Consider the following 12,156-nt stretch of genomic DNA (forward strand, 5'->3'; position numbering starts at 1 on the left):
GTTTTATTCTATGTTTTAGGTATTGTATCAGGCACTAGTGACAGAACGACAGAAACAAGTCAGTATTCACCTTCAGAATTTACATTCTGTTAGGAAGGAAACACAGACAACTAAATAGAAAATACACAAAATGTGGGGCAGCTAGGTGGTGCAGTGATAAGGCCCAGGCCCTGGAGGCAGGAGAACCAGAGTTCAAATCCAGCCTCAGACACTTGACACACTTACTAGCTGTGTGACTTTGGGCAAGTCACTTAACCCCAATTGCCTTGCCTCCCCTCCCCTCAAAAAAATACACAAAATGTTATTTTGGAGTGCGGGTGGGGGGATGTAGGGGCAAGGGTGGCACTAGTAGCTGGAAGAGTCAGGACAGGACCTCTGTAGGACTTAGCTGGAAGCTAAGGACTCCAAGAGGTACAAATGAGGAAGGAGTGCATTCCAGGCATGAGAGAGATTGTAGAAAGACACAGAGATGAGAGACAGAACGTCATGTATGGGGAGGCAGCACAAAAAGTGATTCAATAGAGCACAACGTGCATGAAGGAAATTGATGTGCAATAAGTCTATGAGGGTTGGAACCCAACTGTGAAGGGCTTTAAAAGTTCAAGAGATTCTTTAGTGAGGGAATGGTCTTAGGAATTATTAGCTTGAAAGAAGTGTGATGGACTGGAGAGCAGAGGTTTCAGGAAGAGAGATCAACTAGGAGGTTATCAAAATAGTCCAGGCAAGAGGTGATAAATGTCTGAATTAGGATGAGAGCTGTGTTATTAGAAAGAAGTGGATGTGAGATAGAATGCAGAGTCAGAGTTGGACTGCCTTGGCTTCCAATTAGACCTGAGGGGTCAGGAAGAGGGATGATTCCAAGTTGAGAAACTATGTGACTGAAAGGACAGCATGGCCCTCAACAGAAATAAAAATGTTAGGAAGAGGGGTATATTTGGGGGGAAAGAGAATGAACTCTTATTATTCAGTATGGCCAATTTAAGATGCCATTACTACATCTAGCTGGAGATGGGAAGCCCAGGAGAGCATTAAGGGATGGATATACAAATTTAGAAATCAACTGCATCTAATTATTTGCCTCAATGTGAGTTTTCCCCCTTCTTCCAGGTGAACTGCAGAATTTCTAGGAGAATGAAAATAACAATAACAAGAAACCACTCCAAATTTCCTCTGACCTCCCCACAAATGGCAGCATATATACATTTTCTAAGGGTAAACAAAGCCTACTGGTCTTTTTATTTAAGGGGGGAAGGAATGACAAAGAAATTCTTCTAATTCTGCATGGGCTAAAATTTATAAAGCATGAATGCTGCTTTTATAAAAAAAATATATATATATAGCTACTATTAACAACTTAAATCCTTAAGTTTTCTACATAGGTATAACAGCCTATATGGAATTCAATTCAACAAATATTTATTAAGGAACTACTGTGTACAAAGCACCATGGTTAGGCACATGAAAGACAAACATTTTTTAAAAATTGACAAGACTCTCAAGCAGCTTACATTCTACTGGGAGACAGGGAAGGCTCATGGATAGGGGAAGAGGTCCATAGACAGGACAGAATGTGAGAAGTTAAAAAAAAAAAAAGAGTACCAAAGTGCTCTAGGGAAATTTAAGAATGGGGAGAAGTATTTTTGTGTAACTTAATGATCTATGGGCAAAAAAGTAGCTATTACATTATTTGAAAACATTCATCTTAGGCCTTTGTTTTGTCTTTAGCAGTATTGGTTGTGGACTAGATAAGACTATGAGTCCTGGAGCCAGGAAGACTCATCTTCCCGGGTTCAAATCTGGCCTTAGATACTTGCTAGCTGTGTGATCCTGAGCAAGTCACTTTGCCTCAGTATCCTCATCTGTTGGTTGGTCTGCTGTTCTCTTTGTCTTCATTCTCAAAGAGGACCAAAATGACATCATTATGCTGGTAAGTTTCAGCGTGTCTGACTGTGGCTGATCAGACCAATACAAGCTGGAAAGGTTCTATCACAGGTCAGACACAAATAGCCCATGTGAACATTTGAGGTGCCTTCTCTAAATTTGTGTATCCTGCATTTCCTTTGAGCTGTTTTCATTCTGCTTTGCTCTGAGAGCACAGCACCTTCTTTGATGAGGGCATGCTATGCTAAGAGGTCCTGTGCCAGTGATTACCATGTCACACAATCAATGCCAAAGTTCTTAAGAGAGACATTGAGAGAGTCCTAGTATCACTTCTTCCGACCACCACGTGAATGCTTGCCCTGTGTGAGTTTTCCATAAAACAGTCTTTTTGGCAAGCATATGTTTTGCATTCGAACAATGTGGCCAGCCCATCAGCGTTGTGCTCTATGAAGTTGAGCTCCTCATCTATAAAATGAGCTGGAGAAGGAAATGGCAAACCACTCCAGTATCTCTGCCAAGAAACCCCTAAATGCAGTCACAAACAGTCAGACATGATTGAAAAACAACTGAATAACACCACCACTTATTAAAAGTTATTAAATGTATTATAAAATGTCCATTACACAAATAACAGGAATGTAGAGTACTTCCTTTTAAATAGGCTACATAGCTTGAACAAAGTAACCTGCCAGACAACTTATTTCTGATGCCTTTGAAACAGAATACAGTGTTGATATCGACTTTTAATATCAGTAAGCCTTGAAAGTTGTCAGTAGATATAATGGCCTTTAGAAAAATAGCACCAACAGTGAGGAAACTAACTTTTTAAAAAAGATAATTAAGAGCAATATTATACAATTAAGGTCCCAAATTATCTATTTATTTCTCTATTACTGACTGAAGAAAGTTTAGGACATAGTATACCAATAAGGCATTTCAGAAATGGTCCTGTATTTGCTTATATTACCATTTTTTTTAAAGTACTTTTAGAATTTAAGGCTGAAGCACCATGGTAATCCATAAAACACTACCTGTAAGCTCCCCTGGGCACTGCATTAGACTATTTGGTGGAAACAAAAGATACTTTGAAGATTAAGAAAGTTTTTCTTTTATCGTGACATGTGACACATGTATGTCAAACAATAATAAATAAGCCTTTAAAGTTATGTTTATTAGTGTTACACAACATGGAAAAATCTTTCAGCACACATACCACATAACTAATTACAAACCAAATAAAAGGGTGCAATTCTCTCAATATCAGAATATAATCACTGTGAGATCTCAATGGCAAAATTGTTAAGAAAAGGAAGCAATATATAATCTATGAAGTGATGTTGAAAAATTAGAATAAATATAAGAAAAAAGTAAATAAATTATACAGTAGTATCAAGTATGAAAAACAAATTCTTTCAGTCTCAAAAAGCCCCAAGGAACCAACTTTGATTCCAAACTCAAATGAAGTATGGACAAGAGAAGAGTCATTATCTGAAAGTTTCAAGAACTCTAATCTCTAGCCTCTACGTGAAAGTTGTCAAACTGTGCAAACTCATAGCTATGTGTTCCAATTGCTGCCCAACCATTCTGGGAATGTGAGGACAGCATGCCTTTCCAGAGAAGCATATTATCTAGTACGACACCAACAGAAGAGCCCTGTTAAAAAAAAAAAAAAGTTACTATATACATACTCATAAAATTTTTTTCTCCTTAATACTATGTAAAATTTTAATATTATTAGTAGCCAACCTAGCTAGTTGTTGTGCTTACCTCTGAATTTCTAGATAACAAAATACAATTTAACAAAATGTAGGTCAAAGTCAAAATTTTAAAAGGATTTCAGGTAACTTTCTTCATTTAGTTCTATGTGACTGGCACATAATAGAAGCTTAATAAATACTGATTGATTTTATATATATATGTAAATTATATATATGGAGATATGTATGTAGATAGACAGATATAGTATTTGATTAAAAGAACTACTCCAATATTTCATCAATTTAAAAAATAGCTAACAATAGTTAAAACTGGAGTCAAATTTAGTAACAAAATATAATGCTCTCCAAGTAACTCAATAAATTAAGAAAAACACTCAAAATCAATTCAGAGTTTTGTTTCTATGTGTTAATTTGTTTTTGTACGTTCTTGTACACTGATAATTAATAGATTAGCTTCTAGTCACTGTGAACAATTCCATTTCAGTTCAAAGGACTAGCAGCTTATCTACAGGCTATCAATTAGCCTATTATCACCAAAAACTAGGACTCACTACCATGTGATGTGCTGAAAGCTCTTAAAGGAGGATCATTATTCCAAATACTAAGTGCAGAATAGCAAGGTGAAGTAAGGTATAATCAACTAACTTCATGGAATGAAGAACTTCTGGGTTATGAGGGATCTTCTGAACTCATATCTCCTATACCATGTCTAACAGGCCTTCACTTGAAGTCACACCTCCAGTGATAGAGAAGTCACTCATTCCCCTGAGGACCAAAATAACCCATTCCAATTCTGGACAGTTCTAGTTATTAGGACATTTTCCCTTACACTGAGCGAAAATCTTTAACTTCCATCCACTGTTCCTAGTCTGGCCTTTGAAGCCAAGCAAAATAAGTACAACCCTTTTTCAAAAAGACAGAACTTTCAAGTATCTGAAGAGCTATCATCACCCCCACATTTCCCCTATTCTCCACGTTTTAAGTAACCTCAGGATCAACCAACTTTCCTATACATGGTTTTAAGACTTTATTAATTTAGCAACCCTCCTCTGGATGTATTCAAGAATGGCAATATTCTTTCTCAAATGTGGCACCTAGACCTGAACATAACACTCCAGATGAGGTCTGATCAGGGAGGTGAACACAGCAGAATTACCAACTCCCACATTCTGAACAATATGCTTTTATTTTTTATTTTTTTAATGAAAAAGCATTTACTGAACACTTACAATGTGCTAAGTACTGGGGGGAGGGGAAATGGAAGCAGCCCCTATCCTCAACAGGCTCATATTCTAACAGGCCATAACACTCTCCACAAGGGGCTGTTGTGAGGTTGCAATGCCAATATACATAAACCACTATGGAATTCACTGAAAGCTTCATCATCTTCTCTTGCATTTCAGCAAATAGTATAAAATTCAATCAATACTTTCATGTCTTAAACTAAATATATCTTTTTAAAAGTTATTTTTAACATTCTTTTAAAATTTTGAGTTCTAGATTCTTTCCCTCCCTCCCAATCCTCCACCATCCACTGAGAAAACAAAGAATGCATCAATTATACATGTGAAATCATGCAAAACATTTCCATATTAGACATATCACACATAAACACACAAACCTCAAAAAAAAAAAAGCAAGTATACTTCAATTTGTATTCAGAGTTTAATTTTCTGAGGGTGAATAGCATTTTTTCATCATGAGTCCTTTGGAATTGGCTTGGATCACTGTATTGATCATAGTAACCAAGCTGATCATCATACAACATTGTTGATCATCATTGCAATATGGCTGTTACTGTGCACAATATCACAATTCTTCTCACTTCACTTTGCAACAGTTCGTACAGGTCTTGACATGTTTTCCTGAAACCACTCCTACCATCATTTCTTATAGTACAGGACTACTTCAGCACAATCATATGCCACATCTTCAGCTATTCCCCAATTAATGGGCATCCTCTAAATTTCCTATTCTTTGCCACCAGCAGAAAAGACTGTTATAAATATTTTTAAACATATAGTTCCTTTTCCATTGATTTTTTTGGGGGTACAGACCTAGTGGTAGCATTGCTGGGTCAAAGGGTATAGAGTTTTATAGTCTACTGAGTATAGTTCTAGATTGTTCTCCATAATGGTTGGACTAGTTCACAACCCCATTAATAGTTCAGAAAGGTACCTATTTCCCCACATACCCTCCAGCATTTGTCATTTCTGATAGCAATGAGGTGATTCCTCAAAGTTATGTTAATTTTCTTTTCTTTAATCAATAGTGATTTTAAGCATTTTTATATGACTATAGTTTTTATTTCTTCTTCTGAAAACTACCCATTCATATTCTTTGATCATTTATCAATTGGGGAATGGCTCTTATTTTTATAAATCTGATTCAGTACACCCTATATTTGAGAAATGAGGTCTTTATCAAAGGAACTCGTAAAATGTTTTCATATTACTTCATTGTATATAGTACCTTTTAGCAAAATGTACTTTCCCGATTTTATCTTTTAAATTGGTCTATTTTTGCTTTTACTTTTTCTGAGATCATGATTGTTACCCCTGACTTTTTTACTTCACCTAACGCATAATAAATTTTGTTCAAGCCCCTTATTTTAATTCTATGTGTTCCTTTTTTGTTTCAAATGTGCCTCCTGTATACAACATATTGCTGACTTCTGATTTCTAATACATTCTGCTCTCTGCTTCCACTTTATGGGTTAGCACATCCAATTCACAATCACAGCTATGATTACTAACTGTATATATCCTTCCATTCTATTTTCTTCTATTTATTCTTCTCTTTCTTTTTATACCGTCCCTCCTCAAATGTCTGTTTTGCTTCTAACAACTACATTCCTTAATCTGCCCTCTCTTTAATCATTGCCCTACCCTTCACCAATTATATCTCTTTTTTTTTAAAGCAATTGGGGTTAAGTAACTTGCTCAAGGTTACACGACCAGTTATTTCTGGGTGTGGTGCTGAGTGTCTGAGCCCGGATTTGATCCCAGATCATCCCGACTCTGGGGCTGTTGCTCTTACTCACTGCACCACCTGGCCACCCCAAGGAAGTTTTTTTTTGGAGGGGCAATTGGGGTTAAGTGACTTGCCCAAGGTCACATGGCTAGTTTTTGTGCTAAGTGTCCGAGGCCAGATTTGAACTCAGGTCCTCCTGACTCCAGGGCTGGTGCTCTATTCACTGCGCCACCTAGCCACCCCACACCCCATTATCTCTTATTCCCTTTCCTACCTATTTTCCTATTGGCTAAGATAAACTTCTATACCAAACTGAGTTCCCTCTTTGAACCAATTCTGATGAGAGTGAGGTTCAAGCATTGCATACCACCACCACCCTACTTTTCCTTCCACTATAAAAGCTCTACCTTGCACATCTCTTTTATGTGAGAAAAATTTCTCCATTCTACCTCTCTCTTCATCCTTCTCTCAGTGCATCCCTCTTCTCACCCTTACATTTTTTGGGGGGTAGAGATCATCACAACCTAATTGACTTACACCCATGACCTCTGTCTATGTAGACTCCTTCTAACTAATATAAAATTTTTAGGAGCTACATGTATCATCTGTAAATAGTCTGACTTTATTGAGTCCCTTATGATTACTCTTTCATTTTTACCTGTTTCTGCTTATTTTGAAGTTTCTGTTTTAAAGTCAAATTTTCTATTCATCTCTGGACTTTCCATCAGGAGCACTTCCAAGTTTTCTATTACATTAAATATCCATTCTTTCCCCTGAAGGATTACACTCAGTTTTGCAGGGTGGGTTATTCTTGGTTATAATCCTAGTTCCTATGCTTTCTAGACTAGCATTTTACAAGCCCCTCCATTCCTTTAACATGCAAGCCTCTAAATCTTATGTGATCCTGACTATGGCTCCATGATACATGAGTTGTTTCTTTCTAGCTACTAGAAATATTTTCTTCTTGACCTAGGAGTCCTGAAATTTCACTATAATATTCTTGGGAGTTTTGATTTTGGGATGTTTTTCAGGTGTTAATCGGTTGATTCTTTCAATTTCTACTTTACGCTCTGATCTGATATTGGCTCTTTCTTTGATCGTGTCTTTAAGGTGGCCCAATAATTCTTAAATTATCTCTTCTTGATCCATTTTCCAGGTCAGTTGTTTTTCCAATGAGATAGTGCTCATTTTCTTCTATTTTTTTTTTAATTCTTTTGACTTTGTTTTATTGTTTCTTGAAGTCTCATGGAGCCATTAGCTTCCATTTGCCCAATTTTAATTTTTAAGGAATTTTCTTCAATTAGTTTGTGTACTTTTTTCATTTGACCAATTCTGCTTTTTAAGGAGTTTTCTTCAATCAATTTTTATACCTCCTTTATCATTTAGTTCAATTCTTGTTTTTTTAAGGTGTTATTTGCTCCAGTATTTTTTTTTGTGCCTTTTACCCAAGATGTTAATTTTCTTGTCATAATCTTCTTGCATCACTCATTTCTTTTCCCAATTTTTCCACTACTGCTCTTTTTTTTTCCCACTAACTCTTCCAGGAATTCTTGCTTGCTTTGGGTCCAATTAGCACATTTCTTTAAGGCTTTGTTTGTTATTTCTTTTTTTTTTTTTAAAGCAATCGGGGTTAAGTAACTTGCTCAAGGTTACACGGCCAGTTATTTCTGGGTGTGGTGCTGAGTATCTGAGCCCGGATTTGATCCAGGTCATCCCGACACTGGAGCCGGTGCTCTTACTCACTGAGCCACCTGGCTGCCCCTAAGCAATTGGGGTTAAGTAACTTGCTCAAGGTTACACGGCCAGGTGTTTCTGGGTGGGTGCTAAGTGTCTGAGCCCGGGATTCGATCTCCAGGTCTTCTCAACACTGGAGCCGGTGCTCTTACTCGCTGTGCTACCTGGCCGCCCCTATTTGTTATTTCTTTTTGAATAATTTCCTTCTTCTAAGTTTATGTCTTGGTCTTCCCTGACACTGTAGTAGCTTTTTATGGCCAACTTTTTTTTTTTTTGGTGTTTTCTCATTTTCCCAACCATTTTTTCATTTTGAACTATATGTTAAAGTTGGTGTCTCTTCACCTGTGAATGGAGAAGCACTATGCCTAGCTTCTGCCTTTTCTGTGCTGCTGTTCTCAGAGCTAGTTCTAAGGGGGTCTACAGGTTTTCTGTGTTTCCAAGGTAGTATTATCTGGGAAGAGGTGTGGTCCCTGCATTCCTGGTCTGCACTCTGGTTTTTACCTAGAAAGGGTACCTGATCCCCTGCAGCTGCAAGTGTTAGTGCTCCTCTTGGCCCTGGAACTGTGGCCAGGTACACTGCTCCCTCGTGACCCATAACAGGCATTCTTCTTTGCCCTGCAAACGCAATGGAGGACTGCTTATGAGCAACAGAGTTCCAATTAGCACCAGCTGAACCCAGTGCCAGCAAAGGGTTCCCTGTAATCTCTTTCTAACCAATTGTCTGATCTTTTTCAGTATTAATGATGGATGAGGGGTTTTTTTGTTCCTACAGCTAGATTCTATCTCATTCTCCTTCAGATACTTTGTGAATTGATCCCTCCATATCTTCAGGACTGTGTAGAGCACAGATCTTCTCTAGGTACAACTGACCTAGTAATTCTGGCTGCTTTTCCTGTCTTTGTTCCCATACCTCCTCTTTAAGGACATCTGAGAATATGATGTTAGTCTAATGTCTCTATTGACCTTTATTGTGAAAAAAGTTTATATTTTTAAAAATCTGCAAATCTTTTGTACAGTTCTACTATTTTCTTCTTTCCATCTTATCTTTAAATGCTCTCAAGATTACTCTGTTTGCATCTCTTTCCATCTTTCTTTGCCTTGGTTTTGCTAAACACTATTTCTGTTTTATGAGGTGATATTACTCATAATCTTCTGTCATCCTTCTCTATAAGAGTTTATTTTCTAGAATAGTGTTGTTTTGCCTACTATCTTTCTCCACTAGGCAAGTCAAGTCTTTCCTGACTAAGGCACTTTTTAGACTCTTGATCTCATGGCCCTCTGATCACAAACATTAAATGAGGCATAAGACAACGAGACACATGCTCACCAAAGCTGTCTACCAATATATCAAGTACAATGAGCTTAGAGACCTAATCAAAGAAAGATTCCTTGTGGATGATGAGCTTTTCCAGATATTCCTATTTGGGGAAATTGTTAAGATTTTGGGTGTAATTATTATGCCATGTACATATATATTATACTATGATAAATTCTTCATTATCAGTAACTTATTTCAGTAGGTGAGGATTAACCTGTTTGAATTGCATTTTGCATTTTTATCATTTTTCATCTCTAATAAGTCAATGGCCCTATTATACACAGACAGCTGGCTCTGGAATGGCTCCCACATCAATAAAAATTTGTTTCCCATCATTTAAAATAAAAACAATTTCATTTTTTGGATGTTACTTTAGTTTTTAGCAGAAGCCATAGGATAATGGACAGAAAATTGGCCTTTCAGGCAGGAAGATCTAGGTTCACTACCCACTGCTGATACATATCAGCTGTGTTATCCTGGGCAAATCACTTAGATCTTTCAGTAGCCTAAGAAACTACCTAAGACTATGATTTGTCGCACAAATGGTATTACATTTGCTCCCTAGGTCCCTATACCAATAAAATCATAAGTCTCGTCTCCTCCACAAAAATAGAATGTTGATCACCAAGTCAAGTGTCTACTGATATCTTTCTTAAAGAAAGTTTTCCTGATATCACAATATACAAAATCAAAAAGCTTCTGAACAATTTACATGTCTTAGCCTCTCTCATTCATTATTCCTGACTCCTATTTTCCAACAAATTGCTCACCATCTTCACCTATTCTCAGATATATCTTTATTTAATTTGGAGGGTCTTATTGACCCTCCAAATTTATACAATTTTCTCAACCCCTTCAGCACACGCATCAGGAAGCTAGATAACACAGTGGATGGTGCTGAACCTGGAATCAAGACTTGGGTTCAAAGACTGACTATGACACTTACTAGCTGTGTGATTCTGAGCAAATTCTCTTAACCTCTGTCTGACTCAGTTTCTTCATCAGTAAAATGAGGGTAATAAGAGCTTCTATCTCCCAGGATTGTTGTGAGGATTAAGTGACATAATATTTATAAAGTGCTTTGCAAAAACCTTTCAGTGCTATAGGAAGGCCCACTATTATTATATTATGACTATGATTATGATTATTATGGTACATAAGCTACAATTATTTTCATGGCAGTATTTTTGCAAATACTTATCAGGAACACCACAACAGAAAATGACCAGATATCCATGGAATGATTTTTCTTATTGCCCCTGCAGATATAAAACCAACTTCACCAATTTTTAAAACATTTCTTTCTTCAGTGAGAACCTATAAGTCACATTCTTCTTAGCTATGTAACTGCCTTCTTTCATCTAGATTTTGTATATAGTGAGAATGTCAAGATTGATATGATTCAATTCTTATAGCAATATGCCCACTTGCCAGTAAATGGACAAGGATCTCACATTTAGAGTACCAACAGAGAGCTAAGATTTTATAGAGTCTAAAAAATTCTCAAGACCCTTTGTCCCCTTTTCTGCCACTTTCACCATTGTCACAGGAAGGAATATTCTTAGACTTTTAGTATATACAACAGACCGAAAAACAAAATTGCTTTTAAAACACAATGTTATTGTTAAAATAGAAGACTGGGAGTCACTTTGTATTTGCCTTTTTTTTTCTCGTGGATTGCCATGGCCAAAGAATCATCATCGGGCTAGACTACTGGTAAAAAGCCTCTTCGGATCCAGTTCAAATCCAGCCTCAAACTTTTTTTTTAAAGCATTGGGGTTAAGTAACTTGCTCAAGGTTACACGGCCAGTTATTTTTGGGTGTGGTGCTAAGTATCTGCGCCCGGATTCGATCCCAGGTCATCCCAACTCTGGGGCCGGTGCTACCTGGCTGCCCCTAGCCTCAAACATTTACTAAAGTGACCCTTGGGCAGATCACTTAATCTCTGTTTGCCTCAGTTTCTTCATCTATAAAATGGGGATAATAATAGTACCTACCTTCTAGGGGTATTGTGAGGATACAATAATTAATATATAATATAATAATAAATAATTTTAAAGTGCTTAGCACTATACCTGGGGCACACAGTAAGGGCTACTGTAGTAGCAGAAGGGGAGGAGGAGTCACATAGAAGCATGTCCCCTATTCTACATGCCTTTCCATGCTCCCTGGCAAGACTACTCATGGTACTCAAGGTAAAACTCCCCATACACACTAGTTTTAACACAAGCTCTTTGCTACCTCTATTATACAAACTAATGATTTAGAAGTTCAGAATTAGCAGTTACTTATGGTCAATAAGTAGTTCCTTAATACACAAAAACCAAAATTTCTGCTAAAAGACAGCATCAGTTGTAAAACTATTCACATATAGGCCCAAAGCTATCCCCTGACATCCTGGTAACAGGGTTTGCCAATGTACACCAGCTATCTGGTACCAATCCAACTAGGGAGCTTGTCCAGTTTCCTGTCATTCGTACCAACGTTCCCCTTTGTCAGCAAAAATAAGTAATGAATCAAAGTAATAAAGAT

General features: G+C 37.2%; 1 protein-coding gene across 1 annotated transcript in view; it reads right to left on the reverse strand.

Moving 5' to 3' along the window:
• Positions 1–3,031: 3,031 nt before the first annotated feature.
• The window catches only part of GALC (galactosylceramidase), a 76,381-nt gene continuing 67,256 nt past the window's right edge, over positions 3,032–12,156 (reverse strand). Inside the window, exon 17 of the mRNA XM_069092377.1 lies at positions 3,032–3,534. Within this exon, the coding sequence (XP_068948478.1) occupies positions 3,388–3,534 (147 nt within the window). The 3' untranslated portion in view covers positions 3,032–3,387. The remainder of the gene's footprint in view (positions 3,535–12,156) is intronic.

The sequence above is a fragment of the Petaurus breviceps genome, unplaced genomic scaffold (genome assembly GCF_028583685.1).
Source record: "Petaurus breviceps papuanus isolate PSGF00001 unplaced genomic scaffold, PetGlider_PUasm1.0 189, whole genome shotgun sequence".
NCBI classification, from domain to species: Eukaryota; Metazoa; Chordata; class Mammalia; order Diprotodontia; family Petauridae; genus Petaurus; species Petaurus breviceps.